This window comes from Myxocyprinus asiaticus, chromosome 1 (genome assembly GCF_019703515.2).
Source record: "Myxocyprinus asiaticus isolate MX2 ecotype Aquarium Trade chromosome 1, UBuf_Myxa_2, whole genome shotgun sequence".
Taxonomy (NCBI): Eukaryota; Metazoa; Chordata; class Actinopteri; order Cypriniformes; family Catostomidae; genus Myxocyprinus; species Myxocyprinus asiaticus.
In genome coordinates, this window is record NC_059344.1 from 25,286,933 (window position 1) to 25,308,232 (window position 21,300).

The following is a 21,300-nucleotide window of genomic DNA, read 5'->3' on the forward strand; positions in this document are numbered from 1 at the left end:
AAAGGAGGGGAGATGGGGGGCGAGAAAGAGAGAGAAAGGGAGGGTGGGGGGCTGCCTGAAGTTGGGATGTCATTTAGTCATCCAGACACGACACAGTAATTAACTGTTGACACTAGTGAAGAAGCCAGCACAAATTAATCCTGACACATTTGCAGACGGGTGATATCTTACAGTGAACACTTTGTAATTATATTTGAAAATGAAAATTAAATGACACTTAAACCTAGGCTGTCAGGCTCACTGAGGAGGAGGAACTGGGGAGTCTGAAGGGCCGGGAGAGATGGAGAGAGGGAGGGCAGGAGGCAGGGATACATTGAATGATAAAGGCCCACCCTTGGGCAGACCAAACCAGTCTTTCACCCTGCAGCGGATCGCCCGGCCAGACCCGGGGCTGTCTTTGATACACTGTCTCTGACATTAGCTCTGCACTGATTATAGTTATTAGGGTCAATTGGTGGACGAGAGATGTTACCCACAAGCTCTGATTGCATGTATTATCTGTCTGTATAAATACATGGTACAATGAAGCCAGTTGCACTTACATAAACATCCTTTAATGTTTCAGGCCTTTTGAATTCTATTAGAGTGTAAGTGGTCTGGCTGCATTCAGCTAAACAAATCTTTTTTGCTTTCTCAGATTGCCAGACAACAGCAGCAACTTCTACAGCAACAGCACAAAATCAATCTTCTTCAACAGCAGATCCAGGTCAGTGCCCGACTTTCATGTCTTCAACTTCTCTTGGTTCATCATGTAGTACTGTCAAAAACTGTTATTTTGTTATTACAACTGTCATCAATCAAGTTACAACTGTCACCAGTCTGGATAATTGGCCAGTGGTAATTTGGAAGGGACTATACAGTAGATGGGTAGCATAATTATCACTCCCTAATTAATGAAGAGAAAGGGAAAAAAGCACACAGAAATTGGAAAAAGCTTAATGACACCAAGCGGTGCCTGTTTGCATGTTTTGTGGAAAAGTGCCCTAAAGGTTTGCGACATGAAAGCTGCTGGTAAATGCCTCTGAAAATACACTGTCACAGTGCAGTGACGTGGCAACGGCTTTGGAAAACAGCACAAGTGCTACTGTTAGCCCCAATTCTCATTGTCTCCAACATTGGAAAAATCACTTCACGTTAATTTTCTTTAATGCCGTCTGCATTACGGCCAGCTATTCGGTAAACGTTCCACATAAAGTGTGTAAACCATGCCTTTTACAAATATTTGATGTTTACTTTAAGTCAGCTTGAGTGATCTTTTGAAGCTCTCTCTTTATGAGAGTATTTCAAGAATAGGCTCATTGAAAGTTTGCTCTTTGCTTAAAATAATTGAATTGGATTAGTTGCAAAGTACACAGAGTGGTCACCCAAATCCATTTTCTTGCCACAAAGTGGATTGCACTTTTTTTTTCCCTCCATCAAACAATTATGTGAAATGAAAAAGTGGAAATAGAGAAGGAGGGAGAATTCACATCAGTGGGGGGAAAAAAAGAAAGCTAACTTGAGTGCCCTAAATAAATGTGACGTTTTTGCAAAAGTGGCGGGAGAGGTGCAGCTGGAGAAGAATAAGGGTGCTTATGTGTGTGTGCGTGTAATTAGCTATTATTTGAGGACATTGTCCCTAAAAGTGAGCTAAATCTGATAAAACTTCACTTTGGGGACATTTGGAGACATCTTCAATTGGACAATTGATTCATAAATAAAGTAAATATTTGTAAAAAAATATATATTATTATTATAAAAAAGCAAGAAAAAAAAGCAAAAAAATAAATATATAAAAATAACAATTTAAGGACACTTTACAATAAGGTTGTATTCGTTAACATCAGATAACGCAATTGTTAACTTGACCTAACAATGAACAATACTTTTAAAGCATTTATTAATCTTGATTAATGTTAATTTATACATAAACTCAGCTAAAAAGAAACGTCCTCTCATTTTCAACTGCTTTTATTTTCAGCAAACTTAACATGTGTAAATATTTGTATGAACATAAAAATTTTCAACAACTAAGACATAAACTGAACAAGTTTCACAGACATGTGACTAACAGAAATAGAATAATGTGTCCCTGAACAAAGGGGGGGGGTCAAAATCAAAAGTAACAGTCAGTATCTAGTGTGGCCACCAGCTGCATTAAGTACTGCAGTGCATCTCCTCCTCATGGACTGCACCAGATTTGCCAGTTCTTTCTGTGAGATGTTACCCCACACACCAAGGCACTTGCAAGTTTCCGGACATTTCTGGGGGGAATGGCCCTAGCCCTCACCCTCCGATCCAACAGGTCCCAGACGTGCTCAATGGGATTGAGATCCAGGCTCTTCGCTGGCCATGGCAGAACACTGACATTCCTGTCTTGCAGGAAATCACGCACAGAACGAGCAGTATGGCTGGTGGCATTGTCATACTGGAGGGTCATGTCAGGATGAGCCTGCAGGAAGGGTACCACATGAGGGAGGAGGATGTCTTCCCTATAACGCACAGCATTGAGATTGCCTGCAATGACAACAAGCTCAGTCCAATGATGCTGTGACACACCGCCCCAGACCATGACGGACACTCCACCTCCAAATTGATCCCGCTCCAGAGTACAGGCCTCGGTGTAACGCTCATTCCTTCGACGATAAACGCGAGTCCGATCAGCACACCTGGTGAGACAAAACTCATCAGTAAAGAGCACTTTTTGCCAGTCCTGTCTGGTCCAGCGAAGGTGGGCTTGTGCCCATAGGCGACGTTATTGCTGGTGATGTCTGGTAAGGACCTGCTTTACAACAGGCCTACAAGCCCTCAGTCCAGCCTCTCTCAGCCTATTGCGGACAGTCTGAGCACTGATGGAGGGATTGTGAGTTCCTGGTGTAACTCAAGCAGTTGTTGTTGCCATCCTGTACCTGTCCCACAGGTGTGATATTCGGATGTACCGATCCTGTGCAGGTGTTGTTACATGTGGTCTGCCACTGCGAGGATGATCAGCTGTCCTTCCTGTCTCCCTGTAGTGCTGTCTTAGGTGTCTCACAGTACGGACATTGCAATTTATTGCCCTGGCCACATCTGCAGTCCTCATGCCTCCATGCAGCATGCCTAAGGCACGTTCACGCAGATGAGCAGTTCCCTGGGCATCTTTCTTTTGGTGTTTTTCAGAGTCAGTGGAAAGGTCTCTTTAGTGTCCTAATATTTTATAACTGTGACCTTAATTGCCTACCGTCTGTAAGCTGTTAGTGTCTTAACAACTGTTCCACAGGTGCATGTTCATTAATTGTTTAAGGTTCATTGATCAAGCATGGAAAACATTGTTTAAACCCTTTACAATAAAGATCTGTAAAGTTATTTGGATTTTTACAAAATTATTTTTAAAATACAGTGTCCTGAAAAAGGGACGTTTCTTTTTTTGCTGAGTTTATTATAATACATTTTTACATTAAAAGCTGTATACATTATCATTAGTTAATTCATTATGAACTAACATGAAAAAAACAATTAACAATACTTTTAAAATAAATTAACATTAACAAATATTACTAAATGCTGTTAAACATTGTCTATTGTTAGTTCAGGATACCAAATACTAATGCAGGTAACTAATGCATTTAATGCAGTGCAATTACTGAATAGAACGTTATTATTAAGTGCTACCAGGTTTTCTTTTAGGGATATGATTAGGCTGTGGGTTAGGGTATGGTAAGTCAATGGTATTTATAAATGGCTTTATATAAGACCAGTAGAAGTCTATGGCAAGTCCTCATTCAGATGGCTAAGTAAACATGTTTTTGTGTGTGTGTGTGTGTGTGTGTGTGTGTGTGTGTGTGTGTGTGTGGGTGGGTTTGGGTGGTTTACAAGGACAATTTTTTTAGGTCACAAACTGGTAAATACATAGGTATTATGCTATAAATGTGGTTTATGAGGACATTTCTAGTGTCCCCATAATTCAAATTGCTTAAAAGACATACTAAATTATGTTTTTATTAAATGTAAAAATGCAGAAAGTTTTTTTGTGAGGGTTAGGTTTAGAGGATAGAATCTATAGTTCGTACAGTATAAAAATCATTATGTCTATGGAGAGTCCTCATAAGGATAGCCACACCAACGTATGTGTGTGTGTATGTGTGTGGATAAAGGATGGTTTGGTGTCTGGTATGTATAGTTCCATGAAGCAAGGTTAGTGGACCACCCACTCTGAGACATGGACATACACAAGCTGGTCAGTGGCAGTGGCCAAGGTCTTCACACACACACACACACACACACACACACACACACACACACACACACACAAGCCAAGGGCACCATGAGCAGCCCGTGCCAGAAGATTCTCTCTTCGTCTTCTTCCCTGTGTTTTTTTTATTTATTTTTATTCGTACTTTTATTGGAGACAGGTACAAATCTCCCCAATCCTCTATTCTCTCCCATATTCATGTCCGATACAACAGTACTGTATGTCAGCCAGTCTTCTCTCACATTTTTCATCTGTTTTCACACACTCATTCTTTACCCCTCAGTCCTCACTTTTCACTCTCTATTTCATGTCTCATATCTCCCTCTGAGTTTGACTTATTCTTCAAAATAAGCTTCAAACTAAGCTTGAGGCCCAACCAATGGAATCCAAGCTGTTTTTTTCTCACGTGCTGAGAACCGCTATAGCAATCACTGTGAGGTTAACCATCAGCCTTTCTTTCTCACTCTACTCAGATGTGTCAGGTAAAAACAAACCACTGTCTTTTTTACATAGCCCGGAGTGGAACAGATTTATAGCATGGCAGTAAAAACTCTTTCAAGTGCACTTCTCAAGAGAAAGACTGAATCTGTTAAAGGCCCCTGCTGTTGAACAGCACACAGAACTAGCCACTGCGCAACCTCTGTGACGTAGTCCACCACGCAGTGCGTGTGAGAGGGACCACACTTCGCTTTCCGGTCGACAGGCCCCTACACGCTACTGTGCGCTCCGTTAGTAGCAGTGGAGTGAGAGTTTTAACAGTTCAATTATCTTTACGATGTAAGTCTGCTGGGTTTGGATATTCTTAACTAGAGGAGGCGCTCATATCATGCGGCAGTCTTGGGGAGTAACTAACTAAAAGTAGCAGCGCTACTAACTTAACTTACTTAAGTTTTTCAGTAGAGTGATAGTAGCTCAGCTGTTTTGAAAATTGTATGGCTTTGCATCACACACAGTTTTACAGACAAGTGAGCTGAGCCAATAGTTAAACCTGCTCTGCTAAAACCTCTCTTACTCATTTAGTGGTTTGTTCATGTTTATTACCAATTCACTAATCTTATCATGCTTTTTATCTTCTCTGACTTTGTTTTCATATATCATTACCATTGCCTCCCTTTGTGACCAATTTTAACTTCCATCTCCAGAGGCCACGGTTGGTCATAAAGAAGAAGGGAAAGTCAGAAGACAAGAGTAGGGTGCAATGCCATACGAGAGGAGGCTTGCTAATGCAGTTCACTGGCACTCTGTTTTCATTAGAGCTAGCTCTACAAAAAATGCCCAGTGCTCTTAATATACAACAGCTTAGAGTTAATTAGTACTCCAAACAAGCTCTTCAGCCTTCATGTAGCAGACATAAAAGTTGAGTGGTAAAACAGCATGCAAGGATTGGGTTTCCCTGCAGTTAGCATGGAGCATGTGCATGGTTTAAAGAGACAGCCTCACCCTCAAACTGCTACTGTTTTGGCTCACTGGGGAAAGTGGCATTTTAGACCTTTATTGATGATGTAACTGATCACATCACTGGACTGAATGTGGAGCAAGCCTGTAACCCAATACAGTGCTAGCTCAGGCAACCAAATTCTGTTTTTCTCCTGAAAAGTGAGAGAGATGGAAGCTAGCGTTGTTTGGAACTGTGCGTTGCCCAAATCAGCCCACTTTTAAATTGGCCTTCTCTCTTTTTCATCCTTTCACATTTTATACAAAGAGCTCTGAGAGACAGAGAGATTGAGTCTTTGTCTTTTTTCCGAATTACAGTGTCACTTGTTTAAAGATAGCAGATGTTTAGATTACAGCGTTAGGAGGCTTATCAGAACTTCCAGCTCATGGTTTTGCTCTTATTTATTTATTTAGCCAAAGCCTCTTGTTGAAAGATTTCACATGGCATCTAATTCCGTCCATGGACGGGATTACCATTATGCGATTCAAGTACAAACTTAAAAGCACCATCAGAGATTGAAGGAGAGGCTTAGGAACAATTAAAAACAAATGTCGAAAGTTAATCTTGATTTGCAAGAGAAAATGTGTTACTTATGTAAGACAAGTAAAGCCGGACAAATAAGACCATGTAAAAGCCACTGCCTTCAACAGGAAGGCAAAAAAGTCGCTAAGTAAGTCTGTGTTGTTCTTAGCTGTTTCGAATTGGTATTAATCAAGTGGAGTCATCCGGGTTCCGCTGACCTGTTTACAAAAAGCCTGTCTCCTTGACAGTTCCTCTCACTGTTTTATTCGGCCTCATTGCTGTAAATTCTGCTGTATATTTGGAGCTCACATATACATACAGTAGCTTCCCATATAGAAAGAAAAATCACATTTAAGATTGTGGAGACTTAAATGGTGGCAAATAGATATTTACTTTTGTTCCTCATTTTTTTACTTGAGAAAGTGACCCCATTAATCTCTCAAATGTGTCTCCTCTAAAGATCCTCCAGTGATCTCAACTGTTTTAAACGGTGCTCAGATTTGCCAAGACTGCCGCTGCAGTCAAAAGTTAGAGATTTTGAAATGAGCTCAAACATTTCTCATCAATTTCTTTCAAGACCAAATTATCTGAGCTATAATGTCCACATTCATTTTATAGCTCAAACAGAGCAATACTCTGTCAAATGATAAATGAAACAAAGAAGTCAAGTATTGAGAAGTTTTTGAGCAAATATATTTATTACTGTTACAATTTTGATAAATGATTAATCACTCCAACTCCCATTTGATTTGCTTAGCCTGAGCTGTCGACAGATGTTGATAGATATATGATGTTAGATAAAAAAAGACTCTTTTTGTACAAAAAGTTGTTCTTTGTCCTCTTAGCTTATATGTCTTTCACACGTTTTTTTTTTTTTTTTTTGGGGGGGGGGGGGGGGACTTAAAAGCGCAATTCCCAATGTGCTTTTAAGTCCTCGTGGTCGCGTAGTGATTTGCCTCAATCCGGGTGGCGGAGTACGAATCCCAGTTGCCTCCACATCTGAGACCGTCAACCCACGCATCTTATCATGTGGCTTGTTGAGTGCGTTGCCACGGAGACATAGCGCATGTGGAGGCTTCACTCCATCCACCGCGGCATCCACGCTCAACTCACCACGTGCCCCACCGAGAACAAACCACATTATAGCGACCACGAGGTGGTTATCCCATGTGACCCTACCCTCCCTAGCAACTGGGCCAATTTGGTTGCTTAGGAGACCTGGCCGGAGTCACTCAGCACGCCCTGGGATTCGAACTAGCGAGCTAGTGAACTCCAGGGGTGGTCGCCAGCATTTTTACCACAGCTACCCAGGCCCCCTATGTCTTTCACACTTAATACTTACTGTATAAATATAGCTGCCATGCTCAGTTAAGATTTCAAAGGATTATACATAATGAAGTTAACGGTTCCTATTCATGATAAAGATTCTTGTTCCTTAACGGTTCCAGAGATGATTCCAGTAATGATTATTTTAGTACTTTTGAGAAGAATTCTTTAGAAATGAGAAATGCAATTCTTATTGGATTTACTGCCCATTGCAGTCTGTTGCCAAATGATGAGATCATTTCAGATTGATTTCTACAGAGCAGATATTACAAATTAGAAATACATTTAATACAGTTCTTGTAATAGGTGTGTTTGCATACTTTTTAGAGACATGAATGAAATCAAATAATTGATCCTAGCTATGCTTTAAATAAAATTCTAAACAAACAAGGAAAATAACACATTTCATTCTTTTATTTATTGTTAATAAAATTCTGTTTATTACAACAAAACTTGTGTATCTTTACACATTGTGATATGAACAACCAGTCAGTAACTGCACTGCTTGATTAAAGTCTTACAAGTTATTTACACAACATTTAATAAACTGTAAGAGATCAAGAGACAGTTTAGACTGTGTTCCCTATCTGTCACTCACTTGACGTTGTGTCGATGTAGTGACACTAGGGGTCACACCTCTGATCTTTGAGAAAAGGCCAATGGGAATTGGCGAGAGGAATTTGCATGCCACTCCCCCGGACATACGGGTATAAAAGGAGCTGGCTCGCAACCACTCATTCAGATTTTCTCTTCGGAGCCGAGCGGTTGTATTCAGTGAGTGAATTACTCTGCCGATCCATTCACCTCGAAAGCTGTTGGATTTATGGCACATTACAGCGGTTTCTCCCCCTCGTGCACCGGTGGAGTGCAGAGAACACCCCTTGGCACTTCAGCAGCTAAAAGAGTATATTCTTCTACTAAAGGAGTATATTTTTCCATCTAAAAGAGTGGCACTCACAGAGAGTGTCATTTTAAAGATTAGTGTTTGTGTTTAATTCCTGGTTGCGGTCGTTACCTCTCCACTTTCTTACGTACTTGGGTTCTGCCCACGTGGAGACAGCGTTTGTGGACAGGTCATGTCCTCACTGTGAGAGCATGACCATGGCAACGTTGTGGTCGCAGCTTTTTTTCGTCAGAGGGAAAGCCACCCTAGCGGCTCCCTACCTCGGTCCTTCTACCTACGGGTATGAGGCCGTGACGGCTAGCACTGGGGGCAATTTGGGGATCCCAATAGGAGCCACTCTGCCGGGTAACCCCCCATTGACCTCCCATTCCCCAGCATACTCGTTCACCCCGATCGAGTTCTGGGATGAACGCCGGCTCATCTCAAGACAAGTTCACGGTCTCATTCGGGGCTCACGAAGAGTATGAGCTGTCGATCGCAGCATCGGAGAGTGTGCTCGTCCAGTTTGACGCTAAGGACTCAGTTGGGCTCCCACCTTCGGGTGCAGTTACCCAGTCGCAGGCCGACGCAGAGCTGGTGGCCATGCTTGCCTGGGCGGCTGCAAGTGTCGGGCTGGAGTGGAACCCTCCACTCCCCCCTGAACCCTTGCGGCTTGACGATTGGTTCCTGGGCTCAGAGCGCCGCTCACGGCCGCACCCCACCCTGGTCCCTTTCTTCCCAGAGATGCATGAGGAGCTTACGAGGTCATGGCGGGCACCTCTCACTTGATGATTCCCTAGGTGGATAAGGCGGCTGTGGTGCACCTGTGCCCGCAAAACACCGCCACCTAGCAGAACCGCCCGAGACTCCTGTCCAGGGCCTGTAGGTTCACGTCATCTCATTTACATTTACATTTACATTTATGCATTTGGCAGATGTTTTTATCCAAAGCGATTTACAGTGCCCTGATTACAGGGACAGTACCCCTGGAGCAACCTGGAGTTAAGTACCTTGCTCAAGGACACAATGGTGGTGGCTGTGGGGATTGAACCAACAACCTTCTGCTTATCAGTTCAGTGCTTTAGTCCACTGAACTGATGGTTTAGGACACCACTCACCATCTCTGGTGGCTAAGGCCTATGGTGCTGCTGGACAGGCACCCTCCGCCCTGCATGCCATGGCTCTCCTGCAAGTGCACCAAGCCAAGGCACTAAAAGAACTGCATGAGGCTAATTCTGAACCGGGATTGATGCAGGAGCTGCATTTGGCGACCGATCTCGCTCTCTGGGCGACGAAGGTCATGGCGCGGACTCTCGGGCAGGCGATGTCCACCATCGTGTTCCAGGAATGCTACCTTTGGCTCAACCTGGTCGAGATGAGGGAGGCTGACAAGGTACAGTTCCTTGATGCCCCCATCTCCCAGGTTGGCCTATTCGGCGACACCGTCGAGGACTTTGCCCAGCAGTTCTCGGAGGTTAAGAAGCAGACGGAGGCTATTCAGCACATCCTGCCCCGACACGGATCAAGATCCCGCACCCCGTCTGCTCGTCACCAAGGGCATCTGCTGCAGCCCGCCCCAGAAGCCCAGCCCCGGTGTGGAGCCACCCGCAGGAAGCAGACGCCCCCGTCTCACGGCCTGCCACCAAGAACCTGAGGAAGGCTTCAAAGCGCCCCTGAGATGGACGACCCAGGGACGTGGAGACCCGCTTCATTGGAGGTGGTAAACAGACCACTCCATCCCCCGGGGTAGGGCTGGGAGGAGAATCTTTTCTTTCCTTTTCTTTTGATTTCGCTGCATGCTCAAAGGGCTGCAGTACCCACATTGTCAATAAAAGAGCGGTTTCCTCATTCCCTGGGTCACACATCCGTGTTCACGGCCGTCGTCATCACGACCACCGGACACCGCACCTTTACGGCAGGCATGGCGCCCCAGAGGTGGGCCCCCGCCCCTGCGTGCCCAGCTGTGGCACAAACACACCCACACCAGGGCGGTTTTGACGGACTAAGAGGACGATTTCCCTCCTCCCCCGTCCCTGACCGGTCCTATGGTGGGTATCCGGAGCCAGGTAAGTGCTTCAATGTCCCCAGACTCTGCACAGCCACATGTTTGATGCCGCTGCCGTGCATGCGGAGATCGCGACCTTTCTGTGGAAGGACACGATAGAGCCTGTCCCTCCAGCCGAGGTGAAGAAGGGGTTCTACAGCCCCTACTGAACCAGGCCTTGCACAGACTCCCGCTCAAGATGCTGACGCAGAAATGCATTTTAGTTCTGCATCAAGATTGGTTCGCGGCAGTAGTCCTGAAGGACGTGTACTTCCATGTCTCGGTTTTACCTCAACACAGGCCCTTCCTGCGGTTTGCTTTCGAGGGCTGGGCATACCAGTACAAGGTCCTCCCCTTCAGTCAGTCCCTGTCACCTTGCATCTTCATGAAAGTCGCAGAGTCAGCCCTTGCCCCGCTAAGGGAAGTGGGCATCCACATCCTCAACTATCTCAATGACTGGCTAGTCCTAGCTCACTCTCGGGATTTGTTGTGTGCACACAGGGACCTGGTGCTCAGGCACCTCAGCCGACTGGGGCTTCGGATCAACTGGGAAAAGAGCAAGCTCTCCCCGGTTCAGAGCATCTTTTTTCTCAGGTTGAAGTTAGACTCAGTCTCGATGATGGCGCGCCTCACGAGCGAGCACGCACAGTCAGTGCTGATCTGCCTGAAATTGTTCAGGCGAAGAACGGCGGTCCCACTGAAGCAATTTCAGAGGCTCCTGGGGCATATGGCTTCCTCGGCGGTGGTCACGCCACTTGGGCTGATGCATATTAGACCGCTTTAGCACTGGCTTCAGACTCGAGTCCCAAGATGGGCATGGCTCCATGGGGCACATCACGTGGTCATCACGCTGATCTGTCGCCGCTCGTTCAGCCCTTGGATGGACCTGGCATTTTTATGGGCAGGGGTTCTCCTAGAGCAGGTCTCCAGGTGAGTCGTCATCACACTCCAAGTCAGGCTGGAGCTCTGTGTGCAATGGGCATGCAGCCACCGGCTCCTGGACGGGGCCGCGACTGCGTCGGCACATCAACTGCCTCGAGGTTTTGGCAGTGTTGCTCGCCCTGCGGAGGCTTCGGCTGTTGATCCAGGGCAAGCACGTGTTGGTCCGGATGGACAGAAAGGCGACGGTAGCATACATCAACCACTAAGGTGGCTTGCGCTCCCGTCACATGTCGCAACTCGCCCGCTGTCTCCTCCTCTGTAGTCAGCAGCGACTCAAGACTGAGGCTTCCCTCGGCACAGATGCGCTGGCACACAGCTGGCCCTGGAGGCTACACAAGTATGTGTTCCCCCCAGTGAGCCTACTTGCACAGACCCTGTGCAAGGTCAGGGAAGACGAGGAGCAGGTCGTCCTAGTAGCACCCTACTGGCCCACCCAAACTTGGTTCTCGGATCTCACACTCCTCGTGACAGCCCCCCACCCCCCAGTGAATTCCCTTGAGGAAGGACCTTCTTTCTTAGGGATGGAGCACCATCTGGCATCCGCGACCAGACCTCTGGAATCTCCACGTCTTGCCCTTGGACGGGACGTGGAAGACCTAAGTGGCCTACCACCCGCGGTGGTAGACATGATCACTTAGGCTAGGGCTCCCTCTACGAGGCACCTGTATGCCTTGAAGTGGCATCTGTTTGCTAAGTGGTGTTCTTTCCGACGCAAAGACCCCCTGAGATGCGCAGTCGGGTTGGTGCTTTCCTTCCTGCAGGAGAGGCTGGAGCTGTCCCTCTCCACCTTGAAGGTGTACGTGGCTGCTATAGCGGCGCACCATGACGCTGTTGACAGTAAGTCTCTCGGGAAGCACGACCTGATCATCAGGTTCCTTAGAGGCGCAAGGAGGCTGAACCCTCCCAGACCGCACCTCATTCCCTCATGGGATCTCTCCATGGTCCTACGGGGCTTGTGGGGAGCCCCATTTGAGCCCCTGGAGTCAGTTGAGCTAAAAGCACTCTCTTTGAAGACTGCCCTCCTGACTGCGCTCACATCCATCAAGAGGACCTGCAGGCATTCTCTGTCAGCGACACGTGCATGGAGTTTGGTCTGGAATACTCTCACGTTGTCCTGAGACCCCGACCGGGCTATGTGCCCAAGGTTCCCATGACCCCGTTTTGGGATCAGGTGGTGAACCTGCAAGTGCTGCCCCAGGAGGAGGCAGACCCAGCCTTGTCATTGCTGTGTCCGGTGCACGCTTTGCACATCTATTTGGATCGCACACAGAGCTTTAGACGATCTGAGCAGCTCTTTGTCTGCTTTGGGGGACAGCGGAATGGCAGCACTGTCTCCAAACAGAGGATCACCCACTGGGTCATTGACGCCATCACCTTGGCATATCACGCCCAGGACGTGCCGCCCTCCTTGGGGCTACGAGCACACTCTACCAGGAGTGTGGCGGCCTCCTGGGCCCTGACCAATGGCACCTCTTTAGCAGACATCAGTAGAGCAGTGGGCTGGGCAACACCCAATACCTTCACGAGGTTCTACAATCTCCGGGTTGAGCCGGTTTTGTCCCGTGTATGGTCAGGTACGAACAGGTAAGTGTACGGGACAACTGGCTGGGTGTACCGCTTGCGCATAGCACCTTTTCCCTCCTGGAAGGGGAGACGTGCATTTTTACCCACCAGCCGTGTTCACGAGACCATGGACCCTGGATGTACTTCCTCCTTAGCCCTGTGGCAGGGGAGTTTGCAGTGAAACTTGATGCCAGCCCAGTATGTGTGCTAGTAGGCCCTGTACTGGGGTAGGTGCTCCACATGCACTGGTTACCTGTTTGTAACCCCGTGTGATGTATCTTCCGTGAGACGGTTTCCCCGTTGATAAACCTGCATCTTCCTTGGGCATTTATACTCTTTTTTGGGGAGAAAAAAGAAGAGAAGAGGCCACGGCTGGGGTAGCCTGTCCCCATTTTTGGGCAGTCAACTTGTTCCCGAGGTGCAGGGGACCGTACGACACTCGTAGGGGCATTGGGGGAGGTTACGTGGCAGCCAGGTGCACTGGCTACTCGCACTGCCAGTCCACGTAACACAGTTCAGCTAGTTGTGGCATTTCGTATAGGGACCCCTAGTGTCACTACATCGACACAACGTCGAGTGAGTGACAGATAGGGAACATCCTGGTTACTTTCGTAACCTCTGTTCCCTGATGGAGGGAACGAGACATTGTGTCCCTCCTGCCACAACACTGAACTACCCGCTGAAATGACTGGGACCTTGTCTCGGCTCCTCAGCACAAAACCTTAATGAGTGATTGCGAGCCAGCTCCTTTTATACCCTTATGTCTGGGGAGTGGCATGCAAATTCCACGCGCCAATTCCCATTGGCCTTTTCTCAAAGATCAGAGGTGTTTGGGGCTCCCAAGGGCAACCCCTAGTGTCACTACACCCCATTAGGGAACGGAGGTTACGAAAGTAACCAGGACATTATGTTGTCTAATGTTGTACTTCAGGCTTGTGCGACTTCCACAGTTCTTATTTCATTTCGAGTTGGACATTCATAACTTGCGCATCAGTATTAATACTACACCGGACTATACCGGAAGTGCCATATGTTTCACGCTATAGATTTAAAAGAACCAGCTCATTAGAGTAATTTGTTCGGGAATCAGATGATGCTGGATGAGTTGTATGTTTTGTGCTGTATGTAAATATACTGAATATATAAAAAAAAAATGGCTCTTAAGAGTCGTTCGTTCGGGAAGGGTTTTAGTACGGTGTTCTATCCGCATCTACCAAAAATTGCACGTAGGGGAATCGTTAACGGAACCGAAATTCATGAAGATCATATGGTTCTGTTATCTTTTTTAAGAATGGAACCGATACTGAACAAGAACTGGTTCTTGGTACCCAACCCAATTTATACATGTGTATATGTCTATTAGGTGATATTTTCTCTTTCTGGGCATTGTTTGGTGATGGGAGCTCTAAATTCCCATGCCGGACTATTCTAGGGCTGACGTGCATCTCTAGCATAGAGCTGGCGTGGTGCCATGCATTCCTGCACACTGGGGCTGGTACGGTGTGAGCTGAGGTGATGCAGGGAGGAGAACACACAGCTGGAGGCAAGCTCATCTTATTGTATACACACACACACACGCACGCACAAGCATCAAGAGAAGAATGATTCTCTCAAAGGTCAGCATGAACTTTAGACACTGAGGAGAGAGGCGAGGCTACATCGTGTTTGAGGAAAAATTCCAGTTGAGATCAAACAACTCTATGAGAATTCCATTATGATGCTCATATTATGTCTCTCATATCACTGCAAACAAGAGCTTATTAGCTCTCGTCCCATTCTTTCTCCTTAGAGACAACGCTAGAAAGAGAGAGAGACAGACACTGAGCTCTGTTTATCAACGGACAGAGATGCTGTTTGTCCGTGTAGGGCCATTGTTGTGCCGACCGTCGCTTCCTGTGTTTTAAAGCAGAGTGCCGGTTCAAACACTCTGTCATTGTATAAGCCTGGTTCTACTTATCTAACCCCAGGACTCCGCTTCCTCTTGCTGCTCTACTGAGAGAAACCTCCACGTGGCTGTCTTCCGCTCTCCTCCAACCCCCCCCCTTCCTCCCACCCGTCCCCCCTCTCCCCTCTTTCTCCTGCCAACACCGGCTGGATCACACAGATCTCTTGCTCTCCGTCTCTCACCCTCTTCTGGCAAGCGTCACTTCCCATTCGCTCATCAGCGCCTTATCTACTTCTCATTCTTAGACCGACATGAAATCTGTGCACCTTTTCATATTTTTCCACACTGAATGTGGGGGACAATATAGGAAATTCTGAATGAATGTGGTTAAATTAAATATGGTCAAATGTGTCAATTGGAGTTGAGAGTACATTGAATTATTTATTTTTTTTGTCAGATCACCACAAAAAATGTGCTCCATGTTGTAACATCTAAATTAACTGTCTTTATTTCAAGTAAAATTTATTATTCAACATGAATAAATCAACCAGAATACACTAGGTAAATCCAACGAAAGTGTTGGGTTGGATCAAGAAGAAATAGATCCTTAAGGTACCACTTTTTACTGTATACTACACACTTGAGAAGTGAAAGCTTTGTTATATTAGCTAAAAAAAGAGCAAAACATTTACTTTTTGTGGGCTTTTGCCTTTAATTTGACAGGATGGTATACAAGTGAAAGGAAATTAAAGGTAGACGGGGCAAGATGGGATCGGAAAATTACCCAAGCCAAATTCAAATTATGTAGGGTTACTCACAAATAAGCGCATAACATGCGTGACAACATGCACTCCCATCATTTGTTCAAAACGCTTTCAATGTGCCATTGTAATGGTGAAGCAGAAATAAAAAGAAAATAGATGTATGTTGAAATTGTGTGGAAAGCTTCAGAACTTTTGTTTGCGTTTTACAGGCACACATTCCATGCAGCCCTACTCATTCCTCTCTATTTACTCTCTCTGGACATATCAGCATCAATTAACACTCTAAAAGATACCATTTAACATGATTCTAGCTTTTGTGTATGCAACATGTTTTATCTATAATGGTTTTAAATGAATGATGAAATGATGATGGGGTAATTCTACACATTTCAGCTGTGTTATTTTCAGCACTTCCATACACGATCTGTATAACAGCTCAGTGGCAGAAGAGTGGCACTATTAAAGCTAAAGCAGAAACTGTTGTCAACATTCACTTCAAAGCAGGAAAGGTTCCCTGACATGTGTTTTTAAATCGTCTGGGGGAGCAGCAGGGAGCCTCTAAGGGTTTACTGATAATAGCTGAATTCAGCCACCATATTTAAGATTCTTTTTAATTCTACATGGTTAACCACCACCACAGTGAAGCCAGACAGACTAAATACGACCTGTGCATATGACAGACACAACGTACGAGTATGTTTGCGCATGTTGTGAACAGTCTGAGAGGCCAGTCGGAAGGTGGAATAGTTGGCCTTTAGGATATTCTTTTGTTCCTGTGGACTGACTATATGTAAGTGTGTGTGTGAGTATGTGTGTATGTGTGTGTGTGTGTGTGTGTGTGTGTGTGTGTGTGTGAATGATCTATCTCATATGTGTGCCATTTCCCCAAGCCACTGTGAGTGTGCCCTTGTAGGCATGTTTATCAGTGGGAGAGGAGGCCAGGCTAAAGGGTTAATCAGAGCCAGCTTTCTCTGTACATCACTCATACAAACACAAAGTACACACTTCTGGCATTGTTGGCCACAACAAACTAATTCAATCTTCAATCATTCAATATGTATGTTTATATTTGATTGTGTGATAGTTCTATTTGATTATAAAACTTGATGCATAATTCCTGTCATTCAAAAAGTTCAAAATGTTGTCATCTTTGTGAGATTATTGAATATGACGAGAATCTACACAGGTTGTGTAGCACCGTTTTCCTCGTCCTTTGGTGCATCTGAGCGCACAAACAGGAATGGAAAAATTATAGCAGTCTGTTCTGAGAAATTGCACAATGGTGTACAGGTCTCTTCTCTCACTATTTTGCAGAGCGGTGACAGGATTCACAGGAGAAGTTGAACAAAAAGAAACCGTCTTCGCTGACAGAACAGAGCCTCCTAATTAACACACAACACTTTGAGGAACTCATTCATTAGGACTTTTTTCTGAGAGATAAGAGATCTCACTTTTTCTTTGGGGACTTGTTCAGTTCTTTTAAAGTCACTTTAAAACAGTATTATTAATGTGAGCCAGTCAGAATGAATACAAGCTTTGTGATTTGTTGTAATTTGTATGTGTGTGTGTGTGTGTGTGTGTGTGTGTGTGTGTGTTTAAGGAGAAGATCATATTTTAAAATAGACTGTGGCCAGTTAACATATTTTCTGTCTCCCTCAGGCTCGGCAGGATCTGTGTTAAGAGAATTGAAATCTGGTTACTGTACGGCAGTTTAATCTCCTCACAGTCATATTACAATCACCATTATTTAGCTGCTGCATATGAAGCTAATTACCATAGCTTTGTCTTTAGCCCAGAGCCATTTAGTTTGCCTTTTTAATTCAATGAACAACAATTAAATCCAATATTTCATTAAGCTCCCTCAAATGCACCAGGCGCCATATAATGGTGAATAATTCAGCTTGGGTTTTTAGATAAATATAGGGGTGTCTAATTGAACAAAGATAATGCTCCTAATTTGCCTCTTGTTAGATGGTTTTGGTTGTCTCCCAGCACCCTTGTGATCTCTCATGCTAAAGTCTAATTTATACGGAGACAGTGCTGAAAACAAGCTATGCTAAAAAGAATGTGTTGCCAATTAGCATTGTCTGCCAGGCAAATAGATCATAATAAGGAAGGAAATGAGCCTGGGTGCGCGGATGTGTGTTTTCGTCTGCGTATGTGTGTCTGTGTGTGTCTCTGCGCATTGATGCCCTACTCTTTACGGCATGGAGTATGCTAGCTTCTCCTCCACCACCAGGATGAGGGCCATAACAGTCTCATCAAATCCTCTTGGCTTGTGCCCAGTGTGGTGGAGCCTGAAACACGCTCATCCTCCATTTAGCCGAGACTGTTAGCTGATGAAGAGCCCAACATGCGAGAACGGAGATAAAATAAAGCGGTGACCTGACTCATTAGCTCCCTTTGATTTAATATATTGACACTTGGATACAAATAATTCCATTTAGTGTGCTTGGTTGGTGGGTGGGAGAGGGCGGGGGATCAATTTAATTAGTTATGAAATGTGACTTCTTGTCATGAAGCAGGAGAAATGCTGACGTTAAATAAAGTCATGTGCGGTTTGAACAATAAAGCTTTCGTAGGCCCTGTTTTAAAACTTAATGATGCATAAAAATGGGCCTAATAGTTACATCCTCACCAACAGGCCATGATGCCTGTGATATTATGCTAATGGATGAATGAATGTAGAATGTTAAAAGGCAGTTCAAACAGATCCTGGTATTAAGAATATAAACAGATCACCTGGCCGGATGGAAATTCTGCACACCATCTCCAAGCTTTTCCTTGATTAAAACGGAAAGACTTTACACTTTTATAAAGTTTTCAGGCAGCAGGAGAGAAAAAATGTGTGAACAACTTAAATGTTACACCTGAATTTAGCTATCTATTAGTATATTGCAAATGTGTTCCATGCATATTGGCATAGACACTGAGGGTTGGGTCCTATTAAATTAAATAGCGCACGCAAAGTATGAATTGATATGGTAAAGTGCAATTTAATTCTGAGGTTCTTCTCCGGTTATTGTGGCATCTGCATCTTATTATATTCTATTCCCTGTCAAGCAACATCGATATATATGAAGACAGGCCATTCTTAAAAATATGGTAGTGTAAATGGGCTCTATGCAAAGCATTAGAAGAATAGAAATATTAACCATTTATGTCTTATGTTCTTTTGCACATTAACTACTTCCCTGTCAAATGTCAGACATATTTCTATGACAGTGACATACTCCTTATATATGTATGGAAAATAAATGTAGGACTAATAGGATGTAGGCTGTGTTAAATTATAAAGAATGTAAGTATAAATAATATATTGATCTGCTGATACACAAGTCATGGCTACTTTTAAAAGTTCTTTGATATCATCTGCTGGGGGAATCCCTGCAAATGCAGGAACTGAGTTTAGACTTTGCGCAGAGAATAGATGTGGTTCTTGTACATCTTAGTGCAATGACCTATGTCTCGGGAAATTAGCAAATTACAATTTGTGCCACTTCATTAACATACAACATTGATGCGAGTGACAATGCGTGCTGCAGAATTTTAAACATACTGCAGTCTGACAATGAGTTTAGCGGGCAAGCCAATCAAAAGTGAATTACAATAATCAAGGTGAGTGAATATAAAAGCATGGGCCAGAGTTTCAGTGTCTTTCTGACTTAACAATGGGCGGAGACGTGTGATATTATGGAGGTGAAAGAACGCAGCCTTAACAAGGGAACTAATGTGAGGTTGAAATGATAAAGATGGGTCAGAAGTGATACCCAAATTACGAATTGTTTTTGAAGGTTTGAAAAGCACCCCATCAATGGAAATATTCATATTTGAATTTTTTACAAGAGCTGGTAAACCAAATAACATAACCTCAGAATTATACATGTTCAGAACAAGCCGAAATATAGATTTGCAGATCATTAGCGTAACAGTGGTAGTTAAAGACATAACAACGGATAATATGACCAAGGGGCAGCATATAAATATTGAAAAGCAAAGGGCCAAGAACAGAGCCCTGCATGACTCCACAATTAACAGGGACATTGTGAGATTTAAATTTCTTAATAGAAATAAATCATTGTCTATCGGTGAGATAGGACTTAAACCAAGAGAAGGCTGTGTCAGTGACTCCAGTAGAAGAGAGTTGAGAGAGAAGTATGTCATGGCAAACTGTATCAAACGCAGCTCTCCGGTCCAGCAAGATTAGAAAACCAAGACACCCTGAGTCAGCAGCTAAAAGCAGGTCATTGCTAATTTTCAAAAAAGCAGTTTCTGTGCTATGGAAAGTGCAGAAACCAGATTGAAAAGAGACATAGAAATTGTTAGGATGCAGATGTGATTGCAGCTGCAAAGCAACAACTCTTTCCAATATGTTTTTATACAAAAGGGAGATTAGAAACAGGCCTAAAGTTGTTCAAATCAGAATGATCCAAGCCAGGTTTCTTTATATTAGGGGTGACAGCAGCAGTTTTCAGATCTTTCAGAACAGAGGCAGATGAAAGAAAGCAGTTTATTAAATATGAGATAGGAGCCAAAATAATAGAGGTACAGGGTCTAGCTGGTAGGATGATAAATTAGATTTTGTAATTAACTCAGTCACAGAAGTCGGGCTGGTCAGGGTGAAACTAGAAAGTAAGTGGACAAGTTGATCATGTGGTAGCCAGTTAGTAGATGGTGCAGGAGAGAACCTGTCAGAAAGCACCTGTCAGTCGCTGACTCTCCACAATCCTTTCAAAATGAGGCAGACGGACCTATACTTAGCTCTCATTGTGCTTGGGCCCTGCAAGAGGAAAAATATCAGTTGGTGGAGAACACATCCTCTAGTGTGATGTTGACTTAGTTTCCTCTCCCCTCCTGCCTGGCCCAGTGTTTTCCCTGTTAATGTTGAGCAAACTGTTTTGTCTTTGCATTGGCTTTTTACCGTGGTGCTCAGCCTCCGCAGTGGGCACACACACACAGGGGGGAAAGAAGGCAAGGCATTAATAGCCTCTACTGTGTGCGGCCAGCCGGCAGTTTAGAAAGAGGGCCCGTGTTTTCTTAGGGCTAGGGTGGCAAAGCAAAGCATTCAGCCCTGCGCATCGCAGCATAAAAAAAGGGCCGCTTTGTTTTTCGGATGGGGTGGAGGAGAGTCCAAGCATTCCCAGTGGAATACAATGAATGAGCTTTTTTATCTTTCGACCATTTTTTATAGTTACTGAATTGTTGTTGTCTTTCTCTCTCTTTCTCCCGCTCTCTCTTTTTCATAGCTATTCTTCCCCGTCACTGGGTGTGCACATGACATTTGAGCGTGTTTTAAAGTCTCAACACTCTCATGTGCCTGCAATAAAGTCCCAGCCGTAACAATGTCAGCTTTCTGCTGGACAACAGAGTGCTCTCTGTTGTTCTCTGGGCCCAGCTGCTGGAAGGCTAGAGTGAGGACAGTGGCACAGTCTACACCCAGATGACAGGAAGAGGGAGAAATGCTCCTCTCTCTCTCTCTCTCTCTCTCTCTCTCTCTCTCTCTCTCTCACTGGACAATGCCATTTTTAGTTAATGGGTGGTCTGACTCTGAAGCATTAGGAGCATGATATTTCTGCCATTATCCTGAAGAGGGCTCCTAAATTACTTCACATTGTTTAGGTGATCTAATTTATGTTTTTACCTGCAAAAGGAGATAAAAAAAGACGTGTGCAGGACAAAGCAGAGGTGGTTGTGAAATCGATTTGTTTCATACAGAATGCTTTGTG

The 21,300-nt window shown here is 44.6% G+C and overlaps 1 protein-coding gene across 14 annotated transcripts in view; it reads left to right on the forward strand.

Annotated features, from left to right (window-relative positions):
* LOC127411375 (transcription factor SOX-6-like) overlaps window positions 1-21,300 on the forward strand; it is a 167,869-nt gene that overhangs the window by 92,471 nt on the left and 54,098 nt on the right. For all 14 annotated transcript variants that reach the window (XM_051647601.1, XM_051647387.1, XM_051647760.1 and 11 more), the window contains one exon: window positions 638-706. In XM_051647601.1, coding sequence (XP_051503561.1) covers window positions 638-706 — 69 coding nt within the window. The remainder of the gene's footprint in view (window positions 1-637; window positions 707-21,300) is intronic.